This window comes from Balaenoptera borealis (genome assembly GCF_965194805.1).
Source record: "Balaenoptera borealis genome assembly, chromosome: 5".
Classification (NCBI taxonomy): Eukaryota; Metazoa; Chordata; class Mammalia; order Artiodactyla; family Balaenopteridae; genus Balaenoptera; species Balaenoptera borealis.
The window spans coordinates 15,037,524-15,059,129 of record NC_138862.1 but is presented as its reverse complement, the minus strand read 5'-3'; the positions used below and the strand labels follow the sequence as shown (position 1 = coordinate 15,059,129).

Below are 21,606 nucleotides of genomic sequence, written 5' to 3'. Positions count from 1 at the left end.
AAGATATGGAACTCAGGGGCAAAAGTTGTTGAATAATGTAGCTCATTTGTTCACAAGCAAAAGCACTCCACTAGGGGTCAGCACTGCTGAACCTCCATCATGGATGAGCCATAAGTAACAGCCCAGGGATGTGTAGCCATGAGACCTTGTAGGTAGCCTTGTACTGTCCGTGTAGCCCAACGTTTTGAGTGCAGGTTGCTGGATAGTAGGGACTAAAGACCTCAGAAGATAAAGGCAGGCGATGATTGTATGGCAGGCTCTGAACATACCACCAGCAGGAAGGTGTAGGACGTGGTTTCACAGGAGCTGTGTACAGGCATGCTGGTTGGCAGTTGGTGCATCCCCTCCAGTTTCTTGGCAGTCCTTCAAGAGCTGGGTTCTGCCATGACTGCCACTTGCTAAGCAGAGGACACTGATACAGAGCAGGACCCTGTGGGGCTCCTGGGTACAAAAGCCTTTCTGTGTCCCCCATTTCTTGATTACAGGAAATAGGCTTTATTCAGCCTCCATGACCTTCCCTGAGTTCCAACCAGCAGATTCAAAGAGTTGCTAATTAGGGAAGGGAAGGGATGTGGAGATGAGGGACAGGCAGTCAAAAGAAACAGTAGTGCAGCCTTGGGGCAGGGCCCTGGTGCACCTTCAAGGGATATGCATCACAATATCTTTGAGCTGTCTCGTAGATACTGAAACCACCACCAGGTGGGAGAAAATAACAGTAAAGTATAGTACACTGCCCACAAGCATGTCGACCCCAGACCGGTTGGAACCAGAAGGTTGATGATGCTGACCCCCACTTACCTCACCACCAACCAGTCAGAAGCTTGTCCACGAGTTGATCACACCCTCTTTGAACTATTACTATAAAACTTCTCGGGCTTCCCTGGTGGCGCAGTGGTTGAGAGTCCGCCTGCCAATGCAGGGGACACGGGTTCGAGCCCTGGTCTGGGAGGATCCCACATGCCGCAGAGCGACTAGGCCCGTGAGCCACAACTACTGAGCCTGCGCGTCTGGAGCCTGTGCTCAGCATCAGGAGAGGCCGCGATAGTGAGAGGCCCGCGCACCGCGATGAAGAGTGGCCCTTGCTTGCCGCAACTAGAGAAAGCCCTTGCACAGAAACGAAGACCCAACAGAACCAAAAATAAATAAATAAATAATTTTTAAAAACCTTTTAAAAAAAACCAAAAAAACTTCTCACTACCCCCCCCCCCCAGGTTGGGACACACAGTTTTGAGGGCATTAGCTTGCTGTGGCCCCCTTTGCCTGGCAAAGCAAGAAAGCTATTCTTTTCTACTTCACCCAAAACTCTGTTTTTGAGATTTAATTCCATGTCAGGGTACAGAGGTCAGATTCAGCTTCAACACCTCTGAAGATCACATGGAGGAAGAGTTACTAGAGGGGACAAAGGAACATGGCAATAACCTCTGAGGGAATGACAGCTGTAGTTTTTAGCTGAGCAATTATTGAAAGACAAGATGACCTTAGTGTGGATTCTAAGGAAATTACCTACACTTAGTGCTATTTCCCTCTTTTGCTGTGACTTCTAGAAGTTTTTAAGCGATGAGCATTGGCATCCAGTGCAAGCTTTATTCTGACTCACAGTTTCAAAAATGTTGATAAACATAACTCAGTTATTTAGAAGTCAGGAAATGTGACTAATTACAACCATAGAGAAGTACCCACTGAGTCTCAAAAATAAAGAAATTATGGTCTTATTTACCATTCAGCAAACCATGCATTTAGAAAAACAATATTCCAACCTTCATTAAAAGATACTTGAAAATCTGAGGATAGATTAATGTTTATTACATCTGCCATATTAATTTAAGATAGGCCACACTTATGATCCAGTAAAGGTTTTTTATGTGTTATGTGTGGCCTTTAATGTACATGTAGGGGTCATTAAAATTATTGTGCTTAGTACATTTAAATATTTTAAATAAATTTCTCACAAGGGATACTTTGGATTATGGCCAGTGGGGCAACAGAATGAGAGTCACTAGGCCTGAGTTCTAGCCGTGACGCTGCTTAAGTAAATCACATAACCTCGGCAAGAATATTTACTAACTGTATGATAAGTGAAGCCCATTAAACATCTCTTAAACATTTAGAAATAATTCTGATTCTATGAAAATGTAACTGTGACAGCAATGAGGTACGATAAGAAGAATTCATGTACAAATGAGCAATTGGCCTTTACAACAAATACTTAGGGACTTCAGCATTTCACTCAGCTACCTGATGGATGTATGGGAGACACAACCCTGACTGGACATGTTTCAGAACAGAACACAGTTCCGGATGGTATTTGTCCTCCAGAGTGGCTCGTGGGTCAGAGTGTAGCATATTTTTTTTTGGATTGCCTAGCATTCTGTTCGTAGCCTGAGGGCCCCAGAGAGCTGGCCTTACATTAGAAGTCCCTCCAGTACCATCTCAAGATCAGTGTTTGATCACCATAGTCATTTACTGCAGGAAATTAAACCAGACTCCCGGGGACCAAGCCACCATCAGCTGCAGCATCTGGGAGACAGGAAATGGGAGCAGGCCCACTTTAAACAATCTGCTGAACAAATATAGACTTGAAAATGAAAGAACTACAATGATGTCTGTTTCTGTTTCCTGAGAAAGATTTCTGAAAAATATTTCACTCAGTAGTAATGGATATTCTAATTTTAATATGGTAAGTACACCTGTGATCATTACAAAACTTTACTATGATTTACTGTAAATCCAATCATTAAATAAATACAGTAGACCACTTGTGAGTATCAATATAGCTAAAATTTTAAATGTATTTCTTTCACTTTCTCCTGTAGCTTCATTTAATAAAATATGAAGTCCAGAGGAAGACACTTTGTTCTTGAGAATCTCAACATGCATTATTACATCGGTTTCCTCACATAGAGAGTGTCAGAGTGAATGTAGCTCATTCCAAGGGGAAACAACAACAACAGTTAATAACCCTACTGTATGGGAATAAAGACACAGACCTAGTAGAGAATGGACTTGAGGATATGGGGAGGAGGAAGGGTAAGCTGTGACAAAGTGAGAGAGTGGCATGAACATATATACACTACCAAACGTAAAATAGATAGCTAGTGGGAAGCAGCCGCATAGCACAGGGAGATCAGCTCGGTGGTTTGTGACCACCTAGAGGGGTGGGATAGGGAGGGTGGGAGGGAGGGAGATGCAAGAGGGAAGAGATATGGGAACATATGTATATGTATAACTGATTCACTTTGTTATAAAGCAGAAACTAACACACCATTGTAAAGCAATTATACTCCAATAAAGATGTTAAAAAGAATACAAAATAAAAAATAAATAAATAAATAACCCTACTGTAAAGGTTGACAGGATTTATGGTGGAAGAGAGCTTTTAAATCCAAGTGTTACAATCTGCACATTCAATTTAAATAAACAGCATGCTACAGTCCATGAAGCAATAGTGACAAGGCAGTGAACTGCTATGGAAGGTGTTATTCTTAGCCTTTTATTGAATTTTCAGTCTTCTATTCTCATTATCTTTGACAATTAGTAGTTACTGAACTCCTGCCAGGGCATTGGCCCTGGACTTGAAGCAGTACCATATTGAGAGATGGAAGAATAGTTATGGACCATTTTCAGTATTTACCTTTGAGATTTCTTTGTTCTTGTGTCTGGATGCAACCACATTGGTTTTGCCTCTTGCCTCCAAGGAATAACTCTCTTTGAATGTCATTCATGAATTTGTTTTCATAAAGCCAGAAAAAGTTATGTAAAAGTCAGGCAAATGACTTAGTACTACACAACCACAAAAAGGTATTTTTTAATTCAAAATTTAATTTTTAAGTGTTTAGTCTATTTGTACCTATCTGCCTATGGTATATTTTATTGCTTAACAGAGCCATTGCTCGATATAACTAGTAGTAATGAGTTATCAATTGTCCAAAGAAGTAGAGTGCTTTTGCTTTGTGTTGGTTGGTTGTTCTTTTCTTAGCTTTTTTTTTTCAATCAATTATCATTCTTTCTGTTTGGGTCCTAGGGCAAGAATATGGAACAGTTCCTGACATGAAAGAATTTCTAACTGAGGGTGTAATAGGAATTCTCTGAAGGTAGAAATGGGAAACAGAACTAGAGAAGACTATTTTGGCTTCAGGAAAGGTGTCAGTGACTCTGATGCAATATGGAACAAAATACTCTCTCTTATCCCATTAGTGTTTATGATGAGCTCAACATTTTCAAAAGGATAATTATTTAACTAAAAACAGGTAAGGACTAATGGGTATGAAAAACAGAATTGCTAACAACATTCAGACCATGGATCTCATGTTTTAGAAAAATCTGACTCCATACCATCCAAACACCTTCCTTGACACCTAGGCTATGTCAGTTTCATATGATTTGAAGTTCATGCTCTTTTCTAACATGTTGAAAATCTATAACATTTTACAGACTACAATGAAATATGCATAATTCCTTTCTTGCATTTATTCCTGAGTTACAAATGAACCATCCAATCAACTATACTTACTTCTCTAACTGTAGCCTCTGTAGACTCACAACAATGTAATATACCAGACCAAAAATTTTCAATCAAATTCTGTATGCAGACCTTCCATATGACATAGAGACTTTTACCCATGTTTCAGCTAGTCTAGTGACAAAAAAAAAAAAAATCTAATATAATCAGGTAGTCAAAACTTATAGCTCAAACTCTGAAGTCCAACTCACAGGATTAAAATCCTGGCTACACATTTACTATCTGTATTATCTTGGACAACCTATTTAATTTATCTGTGTCTTCATCTTCACTGAAAAAAAAAAAATGGAAATTAAAAAATAGTACTTATCCAACTGGGTGGTTTGAGTTTAAAATGATGAAGTATATGTACACAGTGATTGGTAAATAATTAGAATCAAATTAATAAAAGGTATATTATGCTTCTTGGCACAGTACTGAATAGACAAGGAAATGTTCTTTAAATTCACTATACTTGGCTTCTAGGAAGAAAGCATGCTGTTAAGCTATCTACGTTTTGAAGAACCTAGGGTAAGCAATGTCAATACACAAATCCTACCAAAGCCTTTCTGTTCAGGCAAGAAGAAATTCCTTGATCTATGAAGAATATTCTGTAGCATGTACCCAGTGAATCATTTCTACAGTTTTTGAGAATGCTACACAGATTATCTGGGTCATGTTTCATACTACTTATGCCCTTTGCACCTATAATGAATAGCTTTTCTTGGTCTCTGTCCTAAAATTTAAATTCAGTATAGAGAAATCATGAGAATGAGGCTTAGGTCCAAGAAGCAAATATCATATAAAGTACCAAATGATATCTTGCATACTTTTGACACAGACATTCTAGTAAGCATTCAGTGGGCATGATATCATTTAGTTGTGACAACCTTCCAATGAATTAGGCATTATCTCCATTTTACAATTAAGAAACTGAGTCTTAAAAGTGTTAACTTGTCCCAGGGCATATAGCTAGGAAACGGCAGAATTTGTATTTAAACAAGGCCTAGTCGTAATCCAAGACCAATTCTCTTCCCACTACACTAAATTGTCTACTAAGCATTTCTTCCCATCCCCACACCCGTCTCCATTCCAATACCAAGAGTCTTTAGCCCCTGATTCCACACAATTTCTCTCTATAAAGAGTTCCAATGTGCTCCACGTAGGGTTAGATTAGATACTGGTTTCTTCTTCAGCTAACTTCTCCTTAGGTGAGTGATCACGCTAAGCCTGGAAAGAATGACTGGCTCAGAGGAGTGGAACTCTTCCCTATTTGAGTTACATTGGTAATGTCTGCACTGTGAATGAGTTTCATGTATGCCCGCACGAGTGGCTGTGACTGGAATCCTGAGAAGCTGCCATGCAGATGAAGTCTCCTTACCATTGCCAATGCTGTGTTGCTGTCATTGCTGCTATGGCCAAAAGCTTTATGTCAGTGTTTCTTGCTGCATGGATACTCTGATGTTGTGACTGCCATATGCTCTGTTGCTATTGATGGGATCAAACAATGTTCATTCAACCTCTTTCAGACCTGCCTCAACTACCTCTCAACTCCATCCCTCTACAGAAGCACCTGTGTAAGTGGTGGTTTATGGATTTTAGGTTTAAATCTTCCTTTTTGGGGTGACCTCTGCCTAACCTATTCACAGAGCTGGCAGGTTAATAAACACTAGCTTTGTCATAGATTCAGAGATACTTGCCAGCCCACTTCAGCAAAGCATGGCATGTGGTTTTGAAACATTTTCCTTAGTATAACGTGCTGCTTGCATCTTTCCAGATACAAAACAGCTTAATCTCTCATTTTTTGGATGAATAGTTTTCCTAATATGCTGTAGGTTTCTGGGTTTATCTACACATCCCTGCCTCCACCCTTTCATATCGAGTCTCTGAGCTCGTTAATCATGTTGCTAAATCTTAGCATTTCTTATAGACAAGGTCATGTGCTGAGCACTTTCAAATGATTAACTTATTGGGTCTCACAGTGGTCCTACCATTATCATCGCAATTTTGAGATTGAGGAAACTGAAATGGAGAGTGGTTTAAAAACTTGCACATAGTCACACAGCTGGGATTCAAACAGCCTTCACCAATGCAGCTAAGATCAGACCAAGGAAATCTGATTTCAGAATCCATGCTCTTAGCCACTAATTTATGTTGCCCTGAAAATCAGAACTCTATTTAAGAGCACATCCATAGTTTCCCAACAGCCAAGCTGTTCTAAACAAAATTAATGAGTCTTCACACCTTTGGACTCCGTGGTTTCATGATCTTCAGAGCATGTACCCCATCCTCTGGTGTCTACCACCAATGCGTTCTTTTATTCTGGTCCATACTATACAAACAATGGTAAGGGGACATGTTCTCTTTTTTTCTTCCAAATATTTATACTTTTCATTCAGTGGGGGAAAAAAACCCTGTAACATAAACCCCACAAATGTGTTGAATAAAAATAATAGTGACAATTGTTTTTAATGTAAATAAAGTAAATTTATTTAATACAAAGAATAAAGCACTAAAAAGCACTTCAATAGTGAAAAGAGGAAGAAAAATACATGCTATATTTGAACTTATCATATGCAAACATCTCTGGCTCCATGGTTATGAAGTCCATGGAGGTAAAATTCAAAATTATCTTGTACTTGTCAAGCAATAGATTCAATATCATAGTTAACTAAAAGAGTGCTGTAATACAAACAAAATAGTGATAGACGGTGAGGAGACACAGGTGTGAATTGTGGTTCTGATGCTATTAACTATGTGAGCAACCTCTGATAGAGGTGAACCCATCAGAATAACCTCTGATAGAGTTGAACCCATCAGAATTCACAGGACTAAATGGGCTTCAAGGTGTCCCAAGGATCCAACATGCTGATTTGAAGACTAAATTCATTACTGAGGAGGTTATATGTTCAATAAAATGGGTATTGGCTTCTTCTCACAACTCTTTCTACCTCATTGCTTAAGTTAATTTGAAGGATAACATCTCATTAGCACTTTGTTTAGTTATATATGAAGATGATGCCTTATTCACAAAGAAGCCAGTCCATTTTGAATGTTCAAAGTGGCTTTCATGTTAGCCTCAAAGCTGACTCATCAGGGTGGGACTTGTCGAATATGAGTCCCAACATGTCACCAAGCTAACATTTTTTTTTTCCCTTAGTCACCATGCCTCTCTTTACTGGTAAATGGACAAAAAGAAATGTATGTGGAAATGGCCAATTGAATACTGATTAATACTCAGCACCGGAGTTTGGAGAAATGGCACCTTGGCAGAACTTGATAATATGATCAAGACATTTTAGGTAAGAGGCTGATTTGATTGAGCCCACCCTCATTATCCTTCTTACTCTTCACCCAAACTACTGAATGGGGCCATTGCCCTATAAACATCTTTCCCTTTGTCTGACATTTTGTTCCCCTCATCTTATTGAAAGCAAAATTTAAACGTTGTCTTTTTATAAAGCTTTTCCCTGATTTTCCTGGTTAGATGTTATTACTTATTCCTCTGAATTACCAATGGATTCTGACATGTTCTTTATTATGATTGTATTTTACACCAAGTAATGTGTTTACTTATAGTTGTGCTTGATAATTTGCTTTGTAACAAAACTGTTTCAGGTATGCTTTTCATTTGTGTTTACTCAGTGTTTTGTTTTTGACGGCAGAATGATGAACTCCTACATTTTCACATTATCATGCTGCATTTAGCATAGTTTCAAACTCATAGCACAGAACCTACTGGCACAATTTCTGTAACACATTCTATGATTTATTTAGCTCAGCTTCTGACAGTGAAACAACAGAAGTATATTTTTACCACAGCACTTTGGTCTCCCTTTCTTGGGTCTGAAGCAATCCAAGAACATTGAGAAACTTTGAACAACACTTATACAAGATCCTCATTGATGTGTAATGGTCTGGGGATATTATATATTGAAAAGGACACTTCTGAGTGTCCACATTCAGCTTGACAGGCTGTACACTCAACTTGTGCATAATGTCTTTGTAATAGATGCAAATTATTTATAATTTTGAATGACCACTCTTGTGTGATGAAAGATCCCAGTATGTCCTCCACATGAACCCTACAACTAATTTAATTCTTTGCACATTTATATTTATCATTACACAGAGACTTCTATTGCAGCTATGACTCTCCTGCTTAAATGCATTAAATGGATTCTCATTGCTTTTAAAAATAAGATCCATTCCCCTTAGCCTGGCCTACACCACCTTTTAAGATCCAGCTGCTGCCTATTTTTCTAACTCCAAATCTTATCACTTCTCTTCTGCCCAATACGCTTTATTCTCCCAGGTCTCTACTCAGCTCCTTGACCATGTCAAGCCTTTCCTTTCCTCAGTATTTTGCACGTACAGCCGCCTGTTTCATTCCTTCACTGTCCTCTCCCCCTCTTTATACAGCTCCCTTCCTCATTTGTTGTGTCTCAACTTAAGTGATTTCCTTCATCATCCCACTTAAAAAATATACCATTCTCAGAGAATCGGTTTTTTTCTTCACAAAACTTATCTCAGTTTATAACCATTTTACATGTTTCTTCATTATGTCTTTGCCACTACACCGTGAGTTCCATAAAGTCAAGAAGTATGTATATCTTTCTCACTATTATATCCCCAACACTGAACACCATTTCTGGCTGTTACATAATAAGAGCTCCATAAACATATTTTGAAAAATTAATGACTAGAAGGTGCTAAATGAAAATTCACTCAGATTATAATTTAATGTCTGAAGGAATATAGTTCTGAAACCTGAACATACCCAAGAATTGGCAAGGGTACAGAGCTTAAAGAAAAAGAAATAATGATAACCATGCCTACATTTCAACTACCCCTTTGTGAAATAAGAACAAAATCATTAAGGAAGCCTCTTATTAACATGGCACAAACTGAGTCAATTATTTTAAAATAACATTTGATTGCACATAGGAATGTTTTTGAAAGCTTTTACCAAGAAAAAGGGGACCACTTTTCACTGTCAGCACGGAGTCCTGTTGCTAAATTCTGAGGGGCAAAGACAGGACATCCTCTAGGCCAACATTCACACAATTTTCCCCAGCAGTCAGCCTCCTTATTAACCTCACAATGTGTAGTAAATTAGTAAATGTCTGTGCAGGTCCAAATCTCCACATGTAAGATAGTGTCATTTGTGAGTAGGTCTGTCATTTGTGAATAAAGCCACTCCGTGAGTTCTTTTCTCTTTGGGATGAGGCACTAACTTGCACATTCTATTTAACTGAGTGTTGAATTAGTAGGTATTTCAGCATACAATTTTGATTTTGACTGGTGCTGAACTTTTAGACGGAGTTACCTGGCTTATTACAACGGAATGACGTAGGTGAGGACAGCTGGTCACTTGCAATTGTTTTCATTCAACCTACTAAAAACTAAGTATTAATTTTGTAGACACTTGAATAATGATAATTATGTAGTCTATTTCATAGAATTCTTGAGAAATAGGTAGAAATAATTACCTGATTGCTTGTGGTGATTGCATACTTTGCTACTAAATGGTTGAACAACAATTTCCTGGTCTTGAAGTATACATGATTGCAGCTGCAGTGGTACCTCCTAACCACCAGAGGGTGGAATATTAACATTTGCTGTGGAGAAGTGATTAAATATAAGGGTTTTACAGTTAGACTGCCAGCATTCTAAGCTGAGATCTACAATCATAAACTATAACCTTCAATTTCTGAGGTGGTTTCTTCACTTTTAAAATTAAATTTATGAGTATCAACCCCATAAGTGTGTTTTAATGATTATATGAGATGATATATTATATAAGATACTAGATTGCCTGCCACATATTGAGGGATAAATGAGTAGCAATTATTTCTGATCAGGTTAAGGACCATCATGTAGACCAAGGTGTTGTTCTTATGGCAGCATCAATCTGGGATTGATATCATACTATAAGGTAAAATTAAAAAGTCTCTTTTTTGTGTTTGAGATTATGTTGTTTGTGTCTGTAAATGTTGCACATTCCACCCTTTTAAGGGTTGGATTGTGTTTATCATTACCATTAAAGGCCTAGCCAACCTGTCTCCATCTCTCAAGAGCTTGGCCCTTGGTAGCTATCAGGTTGAATAGTTTATATTGCTTTTATATTTAATTATGTGGCTATGTTGGACTTTAATCACTTGTTCAGCTGTATCAAAGTAAACAAAAATTCAAAAATTAGAGTTACCCTTCAGTAATATGATTCACTTAAGTTTTTCACAATTTATTTCCTCTCTCCTTGCCTTATTTTATGGCACCAAACAAACATGCCAAAGCACCTAAAGTTAATTTAAATCCATTCCTCTGTTCCAACCCTAGATACAGTGTATAGCAATGGAATACTAGGCTGAGTGAAAAAACCTGGCTTCTAGCTCTGTTGGTTCTGTTAATTCACTGCATGAATTTGAACGTCACTCTGCCTCTCTGGATATCCTACAACATAATGAGTTTAGATGAGAAGATCTCCAAAGTGCTTTCCAGTTACCACATTCTATGATTTTCTAGGAGAATCTCAATATCTTAGAGTTGAAAAGGACATTAAATGGCATCTTGTCAAACCTACCTACTGAATGAAAGCCACACTTTCATTTAAGCCATATAATCTTTATTAAGAGTATTTATGAAAAATTTTAAAGGACAGACAAAAGATTGATGTTTGTAGACAATTAGATGCCATGCATGCTGGTAGAAATCCACAACTATAAATTAATAGTTCTATTGTATTTGAGAATAACTCCGAGAATAAATAAAAAATATGTTTCTCTGGCCAAGAGCACATTGGTCTACCTCAAAAGAGTGTGCTGAGGGGAATGTCCAACTTCCTTTAGATATAACATTCTGTAAAATAAGTCAAGTACCATGTAACACTTCTCAGACACTGTAATGCACACACAAAAAATTTTAAGCTCTGGAATACTCAAAATTATGACATTATGACCATAATAATGATCCTATGTGGAATATGGAAATAATCTCCTGCCAACTTTCTCTGTTTATAATGATAAATAGATTCTCTTAGAATGTGATAATAAAAGGATTCACATGTGACAACGTTTCTTCTCTGAATCTATTTCTAAATAATTGTGCTTCTTGGAATAATCCTTGATCATTGACAATTCAATTAAATCAGACTTTGATTCAAAGAGCCAAAAAGAAAAAAAGAAAAAATCAAGAAAAGTTAGTTGATTACACAGTGTCTATGTAGCCTTTAATGACGAGTAATTTTTAAAAAAGAATGAACCATAGTATCTCAACCATCTAAGCATTAACCCCCATATTTTCCACCCCTTTGTTCATATGTCATGGATGTGAAAGTGTCATGGCTTATTATAGTAATTACACAGTTGCTTTTGTTCCTTTCCCCAGATGCACTTACTCTGGCCTACTTCTGAGGTTAGCATTTGGTGAAGTTATTTTTCTGCCTTTGTGTGATCCAAAAATGTGAAGTTTTTTGAGTTCTTCCACTTCTACCATGGGTACCTGAAGTTGTGATAATATGCCATTGAGATGGTGCTAAATAATTTTTTATGATAATGATGACCAGAGGATTGATGACATTGATGGCAAGTAGCTTAACTAGAGTTCAACCAGTAAAAATGAATGTATGTTTGATGTCACTGACATAGTATGTATTCTGCAGACTGTCACCCTAGCTCCATTTTATTCATTCATTCATTCATTCAATTAACTTTTATTGAGTCTTTATTACTTGCAAGATCCTGTTAGATAAGATTCCATCATATTTTTTGAAAATATGACAAGGGTAAACAAACAGACAAAACAGTACTAATTAAACAAAATAATAATTTAAATGAAACATTTAAAATAGAGACTTTGTAATTAACAGAATATAAATATATATAATGCTGGCATTGTGTAGGGAATGATCAACTCTATTGATTTTGGAGTCTATTTAAAAGAAGTGAGAGAAGAGATAACACTTCCATGGGTTTTGAAGGTTAAGGGAGATGTGGCGTTAATTCTAGAAGTACTAGTCCATATAAGAGCTCAGATCTACACCATGTGTTCAAGGAAATGGAAGTAGTTAGCATTGATGGAGTGCATGTTGGTGGAGTGTATGTATGTGGGGAGTGGTGAGAAGAGGACCTGGGAGAGGGCAGAGGTGGGCTGCAAATGGCCTTTAACATTGTATTAGGGAGGCTTTATTGGGAAGGGGGTTGTTTCAGGTTTTAAATGAGTGTCTCATTTAGGAAAACATTAGTTACAAGTAACAGAAATTGTAATTCAAAATTGCTTAAATCAGTGGTCCACAACCTTTTTGGTACCAGGGACCAGTTTTGTGGAAGACAATTTTTCCATGGACTGGGGAGGGGGAATGGTTCAGGCGGTATGCGAGTGATGGTTCAGGTGGTAATATGACTGACTGATGGGGACCAATGGGGAGTGGCAGATGAAGCTTCACTCGCTCGCCCACCGCTCACCTCCTACTCTGCGGCCCGATTCCTAACAGGCCACTACCGGTCCGCAGCCCAGGGGTTGGGGACCCCTGGCTTAAATAATAACATTTATTGTCTCATGTTTACCAAAGTCCAGAAATAAGATGGTCTGGGCTCTGTTCCTCAGCATTTCTCTTGGTTTTACCTTCTTTCATGTGATGGTTTACTTTTCAGGCCACATGCAAAATGGATGCAGCATTCCACATATGATACGACAAAATCCAGAGGAAGACATGGTTGCTTCAAAAAACTTCACAAGGGACTTCCCTGGTGGTGCAGTGGTTAAGAAACTGCCTGCCAGTGCAGGGGACATGGATTCAATCCCTGGTCTGGGAAGATCCTACATGCTGTGGAGCAACTAAGCCCGTGAGCCACAACTGCTGAGCCTGCAAGCCCCAACTACTGAGGTCTGTGTGCCTAGAGTCCATGTTCTCACAAGAAGAGAAGCCACTGCAATGACAAGCCCACACACTGCAACGAAGAGTAGCCCCTGCTCACTGCAACTAGAGAAAGCCCGTGCACAGCAACGAAGACCCAGCGCAACGAAAAAAAAACCAAACTTATATATACTACCAAAGTAAAATAGATAGGTAGTGGGAAGCAGCTGCATAGCACAGGGAGATCAGCTTGGTGCTTTGTGACCACCTAGAGGGTGGGATAGGGAGGGTGGAAGGGAGACATAAGATGGAGGAGATATGGTGATATATGTATATGTATAACTGATTCACTTTGTTATAAAGCAGAAACTAACACACCACTGTAAAGCAGTTATACTCCAATAAAGATGTTAAAAAATAAAATAAAATAAAACAAAAACAAAAACAAAAAAACTCCACAAGATGAACTTTACCATAAGCACTTCTCCAGATCACTCCTTTTTTCTCATTGGTTTAAGTCATATCACATGCTCCATTCTGGACGATTCACTTTCAGTAGGGATTGGGGTGCCACATTCAATCCTGAAACCTGGGACATAGCCATGCTGATATAAAGAAATGATTGTGGGTAGTTAAGAAGAGATACACAAGCAAAATTCAGTTCCTGTGGGAAGAGGAGAGAGGAGAAAAACAACTATGAGGGCAATGAACAATAGGCTACCCACATGCACTTACATATTTTCTTTCCACTTACGTATTTTCAAATGTAGATATATGCATTCCCCCAAACAAGAAAACTTAGTAAACTATCTAGTTATCCTATCCAAATATAAGCCTATGATATCAAGGAGTCCTCCCTCTCAGCTATTTCCTACTCATGATATTGCCATGTTTCCGGAAGTTCTCAGGAGACTTCTATGAAAACAGCTGGCCTTATACTGATCAAATAGAAGAAAGAGAATGACGCATCAACATTAAAAAATGACTCAGAAATTGTATTCCTTTTATTATAATACAATGAATATGTGGTTAATTTCAACCATACTTAACATGTTTGTTTCATTACACAGGTTACTGAAGTCAGTTAATATTGTAACCTCAGAATTCCATTAGAGCTTGCATAAGTCTGTAAAAGGGTCTTATAAAAAGTATTTTGACAATTCCTTCATCTAAAACAACCAAGCTAGTACTTGCTGAAGCATCACTGCTGTCTCTGGAACTTTTCTTCTTGGATCTGACCCATGACTAGTTTAACCAAAGTAAAGTATCCTGATAAGGCTGAAATCACCACTCATAGAAGAGTTTAGGATAATCTCCTGCCCAAACTCTGATTCCACTTGCCAAAAATTCCAGGGAACTAACTCTGTATTGGCAGATAATTCTTCCAATCAGGGAATCTGCTCCATAAATTAAATACTTCTTTTTAGACAAATAACAGTAGATTTGGAATTCCCAACAGACATCTTTTAAAAAAATTAATAGTAAGATTTATGAAGTGATATCAGATTAAATGAGTTTATTTGAAAGGAAAATAGACCTCTTGTACTATTTTTAACTAGAGAAGTAAGGGGGAAAATAGAAGAAAACAGAATGGATACTCTCTGAGATAAATTATTTTAATATTAATAGGATTTTTAAAAATTATCATTTGTCTAGGTAGTAGAATATAGACTCCAGCCAGATAATAGCTGAGATTAACTTTAAGGGATATAACTGTGGAGTCACAGTCTAGAACCCTTAAGTTGATTGATCAGCAGTAGAAGCCAGATATACAGGTTGGTTGGTAACAAGAAGTTTGGCGGATCCTAGAAGCCATGTATGTTGGGCGGCAAAATCTGGATCCATGGCTCAGGGAAGGGAAGCCGCAGATCCCATAACCCAGGGGTCTGAAGCCACGGGATGCACAGCCTAGTGAGTAGCAACTTCTAGATCCATGGCCCAAGCAGTAGCCCCTACTGGACCCACAGCTCAGAGATCCAGTGTGAGTTGACCGGCAAGGACTGCAGGGCGTGGAGGTCCTCGCATGGTAGCAGAATGTCTGGCAGGGACTGGACACCACACGGTACATCTGGCACCTGGTGGGCTCATCACAGGTCTCCTGACAGCCACTGTAGAGAGAGGAGCCCAGCTGGCAGGAGCTGGAAGAGCTGAGGTCAGTGCTGTAGACCAGGTTGCTGGGGTGGAAGGAGCCTGGGTAGCGCAGATAGCCTCCAGGGGAGTGGGAGGAGAAGTCTCCAAAGCAGCAGTTGTAGGACATGTTGACAGGAGACGTGAGTTCAGCTGAGTTACTGTGAGAAGATGTTCTGATATCCTTGGCTTCTCCCAGCCATGTTTATATATATATGCTCAGTACACTGGATGTGATGCAGACCCTCCCTGTTCTTGTGCATGTCTTGTCATAAAAATAGTTAATTAACCTAGGCTATAATTATAACTGAACACATTCCTGTGTTTTCTTAACTGCTGTTCAATTAGTCTGCTTTATAGAAGCCACTCTGCTTCTCTCTCTCTTTTTTCTCTCTTTTTTTTTTTTTTTTTTCAGAAATTAGGTGCGGTTTGCCTTCAAAGACATTGGTCCTGATGCATAAAGATGGTGCCCTTGCTTCCTCACTGAGATTGACTGATTTTGTGCCTGAGTGTGTAAATTGTTACTCCTAACAGTCATCAGCACCTCCCTCTTAGATATTTATATATGTTTTATGGAGCCTTTACTATGTGTAAAACATTGCAGATTGTGGGATCATTTAATCCTTGCAACCATCTTATGAAATAGGAATTATCACCAATTTAACAACCCAGGTGTGACTACCTCCAAAGCCAGCAGGAACAGCAATGTTGTGCTGAAGCTTAAACTTTCAGCTCCCAGAATCACGTGCACAATGAATACCAAGGTGAGAAAAACATTTCAAGGTGATAACATTTGCATTTTGTCAGATGTGCCTACCTATACATTCTTACCCCTTTTATGGAAAACCAAACACAGCCACCAGATTCTTAATGCTTTCAGTTATTTTTTTTAGCATTCAAAGTTACCATGGAGATGGTTATTTCAAGCTCTTCTTCTATTTGTCCTCTCATTTAGCTTATCATCATTAAGCAACTCATGTTTGATCCTGCATGGAGTTATTGAATTCCTTTTCCACGTGACGCAGAGATTCTTTGGCAAACACGTAGACTATCACTGAGAATAATTGCTAAAAACTAGTATACCTTGAGTGAGTTGACTACCAATGAAATAAATTTGCAAAAACTTGAATTTTAATAGTGTGCTAACCTTTGCCAACTCAGTTGGGAGTGAGAAATGAGACACCTTAGAGAGTGATTCATTTCACTCCCTGCTGAGTTTCTCTTTTGCTCATCGTTCTAGAAAGACAAAGAAGCAAAAAACGTACCTTCATATTAAGTAGTTAAAATTAACCTTATCACTATAAAAAATCAATGGTAGAAAAGTCTTAGAATTAGAAATGTCTTTTTTTTCCCACTTATTGTAATATCCAACTTCTGCCTTAAAGCATCTTTTAGAAATTGGAAAGCAAAAACCTATTTATGTAATTTGATCTTTTCTATTTGCTTCCCAGTGATTCTTTTCTATAATCTTCTACAGCATTTGCTTAGCTGGCACCAATGGAATAGTGTGTCCATTGTCTTGCTTGCAAATTTCTGCCAAATGTCTTGCTCGCTTCCCCAAACCCTTCTCATCCCTCAAAGCCAAAATCAAATTCCTCATGTCTGACAGGTGTTCATCTCAACTGTTTAAACTCTTCTGCAATAAGGATCTTAGTATCTTATTAGCTATCCATTTGGGTGAACAAACATACGCACACACACATACACACACACACACACGGAGGAATTGGAAGAGATATCTTTTGAAATGGATTGTGCAGACTGAGTATGATTTCAGTCGTTTGAACTTGCAGGACAGTCACATACATTGTAAGAGTGGAGTACCCAGAAGTTCCACAGGATCAGCAACAGGGTTTAATTTTCTTTGATCAAGCATCTGGCACACAGTGAGTGCTCCAAATTATTTATGAAATGAAGGAATATATCAAATCATTAACTTTTTATGTTTACATTCATCTAAAATAAGTGCGTGCACACTAATCGTCTTTTAAAACTTACCTTTAATACAACATTAAGTGGATATAAATCTCTCTTTCATAATTAAATGTAATCCCCAAATTAATCATAACCAGTTAAGTGCTTAAGGTGACCCTAGATCTCTGCCCCTCACCTCCAGGCCAAGCAAAGTTACCCTTGTGGCCTTGATCAACCATTTCTTTCTCTGTCCAACAGCTTCATCCCCATCCATTCTAATGGTTCTGTTTTCTCAGACTTACAGACATAGCTAACCATCTTCAACCCCAAAATTTTAGTGTCATTTCCTCCATGATTATATAGTTCTTCTTGTTTTTAAAGACAAAATTCTCTAAAGATTTGTGTGATCAGTTTGTCAACTATTTAAATTCTTACTGTCTTTTCAATAACCAAGTTGTTTTTCTCTGGTTTAACACTCTTCTGAAATTTCACTGGTATGGCCAGCAGTGACCTTTATGCTGCTAAATGTGGACATTTTGGGGATGATCCTATGCAAATGTTTAACCACATTTAACACAGTTAACTGTGTCCCTGATCTTGAAATATGTTCATCTATGAATTTCTGTGACATCACACTCCTGATTTTCTATCTAACTTTCAACAAATTCAATTTACCCTTAGGTGGCTTCCTGTATATAATGTTTTTTGAGGCTTCCTGTTGATCTCACCACTTATTCTCTCTGTAGGGGAGGTAGCTCCCATTCATGACTTGAAATACTGTCCACATTGTGTCATTCAAATGTATATTTCCAGTACACACTTCCTTTTATTAAAATTCTAGACCCAGATATCCAATTACTAACCATTTCCATTTAGAGATTTTATAAGGCTGTCAAAATTGTATGTGTATAAAATTGAACTTTTATTCTTCCCTAGGGAGAAAAAAAATATTTTTTTCTCATCGGAGTAAGCAGTATTTCGAACCACATAGTAGTTTAACTCAGAAACCTTGGAATCCTCTTAATATATGCAATCCACTCTAAATATGACCCATTCTATCTTCTAAACTTATCATAAATCTCCCCAGTCCTCTTACTGCCTTCCTTCCAGTCTAGGGTTTCTCAACCTTGTCCTCACTGACATTTTGAACTGGGTATTACTTTGTTGTGGGGAGTATCCTATTCATTGTGAGATATTTGGCAGTGTCCCTGGCTCTATCCACTAGATGCCAGTAGCACATCACACACAAACACACACACACACACACACACACAAATTATGCCAATTAACAATGTCTTCAAAAATTGCTTGAGGGCCAAAGCAGTTCTGGTGGAGAACAACTGTTCTAGTTCAAGGTAGTCTCCTTTCTTGGTGGGACTACTGAAATTGTTCAACATGGCCTATTTCATTTTCAGAAAAATGTCTCCTCCAATCTTTTCTCTCTATCTCTGCCTGATCAATCTTCTTAAAACAAAAATCAGGTCCTGTCACTGTCCTGATTAAAACTTCCGCATTGTTTTCTAATACACGTATGATAAACACAAATCCTCTACATGGTTTGTAAGGTGGCATGAACATGTCTCTAACCTCATCTTCACACCATACCCTTTCCCTCTCTCCCAAACACACTGCCTCTGTTCCATAATTAACATAGCGCAAGCTTTTTCCTACCACAAGGACATGCTGTTTCCTGTGCCCTGAATGTTCTTTCTTCATCTGGATAATTAAGATAATTAAGCCTTTCCTTACTTCCTAACTACCATATCCCAGAATAAATTAGGTTCTCCTATTATGGTAGCTATCATCCCTGTAATTAATTTTATTATTTTTATAACATATTTATTTTTTAGACTGTCTTCTAGGCTAGAGCAGTGCAACCTAAACAAACCAGTCCATGGGAGTCAGTTACCATCTGCCGTGAGACAAATAATGTATGTCAAGTAAATGAGTGCATCGCTTCCTTCATTAAGAACTCCTGCATGATTAAAAGATGTCAGTTTAAATAAATCATAGGTTTGATAACACCATTGATTCACCTGGTCTATGACACTTCTTAAGTGGCACATCTCTGACTGTAATCTCTTGGGAGAGACAAAAAATACACTCTTTGTTGTTCAACAGTGAATCCTCAGCTCAAGAATAATCAAAGTTACATAGTTGTTTCTCAACAAATACTTACTTAATGGATAAATTAGGGAATTGATGGGATTATCATCACCTATCTTCTATCTTATCCTGTCTCTCTCCCTCCAAACTTTTGCTTGATCCACATATCCCTTTGGATGTTTCACAAAAACATTAAACCCAGCAGAGGCTCAACTGCTCTCCTAAGCCATCTCCTGAATTAGAACAACTTCTAATTCTTTTGCACACTATTATAGTTACAGTAACCCATCTATGCAGTTCTTGGGATATATTCATGACCTCCCTTTTCCTCACTTCCCATATCTGATCTTGGATAAGCATACCTTGCTATTTTTTTAATCTCCAAAAATAGTAAAATCCTTTGTTTTTCTATCTGGCCATAACTTAACTATTTGTCTGTTATTACAGGTGGTCTCCAGAGCCTCTGGTCTTGCCTATCTCAACTCTATTTCCTATGCACTTATCACAATGATTTTTTTTTTTTCTAAAGTCTATGTTGGTCTTTTCAAACTCGAATTCAACTTCCTAAGTCTTTAATACAAATCATCTTATGATCTGACCCCCAATTAGTTCATACCTAGTGTCTCTATGCCCTCATTTTATCTTCAAAAGATACTAGATTGCTTCCACTCAACTTAAGACTGAAGGCAAAGAAGTCAGTTATGCAAGAGGATCTTTTTTCAAGAAGCTCAGCATCAGCGATGAGTGTTGGAAGAGAGAAGATGAAAGGCGGGACCGGAGACAGACAGGAGCCAGATGACAAGGGGCTCTGGACGTTCTTCAAAAGTCCAAAACACTTTGAAAATCAAAAACATCCTTTAGAACTAATTTGGTGGTGAAAGAAGGCACTCTCTGTTCTCTGGATAGAATGACATGATCAAACTAATGGAAACTGTGCATATACATTTTTCTTCCTCTTCTTAGTGTGGATATATTGTGCCTCAGAAATAAACAAATATGTTTGATTATAGGTTTTTTCCCCAGATACTACCTGGGTTATTATATTACATACAGTTTACACATTCTATTATCATTCTAAAGTCTGAAAAACCTGGATTCCAAAACTCATCTGTCCCCATTGGCTTGGACAAGGGAATGGGGATCTGTAACAATGAGAAGCCACTGGTAGCTTATAAATATGGGCATAATTAGATCAAATTTGCCTCCTACAGAGATGACTCTGTCTGCAGTGGGACGAATGGATTGGAGAGTCACATAAGAGTACGAGTGGGTCCCCGGTCAGGTTCAGACCCTGGCAGTGTGATCCAATAGCCTATATTCTTAACTGCAGTGCTTGACTGCCTCCCATAAAGATGGTTATTAAAGCTCCACAACATGTGTTAAGTGAGATGAGAAGGGGGCCTCGGATGGCACCCTGAGAAAACCTTACATTTAAGGAATTGGCAAAGTAAGAGGAGCCTACAAAAGACTGAGAAAGAATAGCCAGTAAAATTTAAAGAAAATTGGGAGTGTAACAAAATCAAGGTAAAAATGTATTATAAATAAACCAAAGCAGTCAAAAGTATCCAATGTTGGAGGGAGGTCAAGTTAGATGGTCCTCCTAGATTTTAAGCATGTCACTATCAAATATTATATATCTATATGTGTGTCGATATCTATCATTCTGTTTTGCTTTGTTTTGTAATTTAATATGGAAATGACTACAGTTTCAATAGTGCCCAGTACATTGTAGAAGCTAACAAATAAACCCTTGTTAAATTAAACCATCTTGTCCAACTTTCTCAATATACTAACATGGAATTTGAAAGCTAGAGAGAGTCATTTCAAGTCAATTCAGCAAGCACACATTAGAGCACAAAGCACTGTTGTGGGTGGTGGGAATGACGAGGGGACCAAGAAAGGGCCCTATCCAAAAAGGTATGCCTTCATCTGATTCTGGAAAATGAGAAGTATGTTAAGAGAAGATAGGTGACTTTAAAATGTGTTACATGCAATGAAATCTAATCACTTTTGTTCTTCTTAAAGATCCCTCAGCTACTATATAAAGCTGAATAGAATCTTATGCCCTTTGCATTTACACATGTTGTGAATTATTTTGAATCTTATG

General features: G+C 38.1%; 1 protein-coding gene across 1 annotated transcript; it reads right to left on the bottom strand.

Moving 5' to 3' along the window:
• Positions 1 to 1,770: 1,770 nt before the first annotated feature.
• LOC309628705 (keratin-associated protein 13-1-like) lies at positions 1,771 to 17,240 on the bottom strand. The gene has a single exon (XM_082391995.1). The coding sequence runs from the start codon at positions 15,607 to 15,609 to the stop codon at positions 15,103 to 15,105; it is 507 nt and encodes a 168-aa protein (XP_082248121.1). The 5' UTR covers positions 15,610 to 17,240; the 3' UTR covers positions 1,771 to 15,102.
• Between the last annotated feature and the right edge of the window lie 4,366 nt (positions 17,241 to 21,606).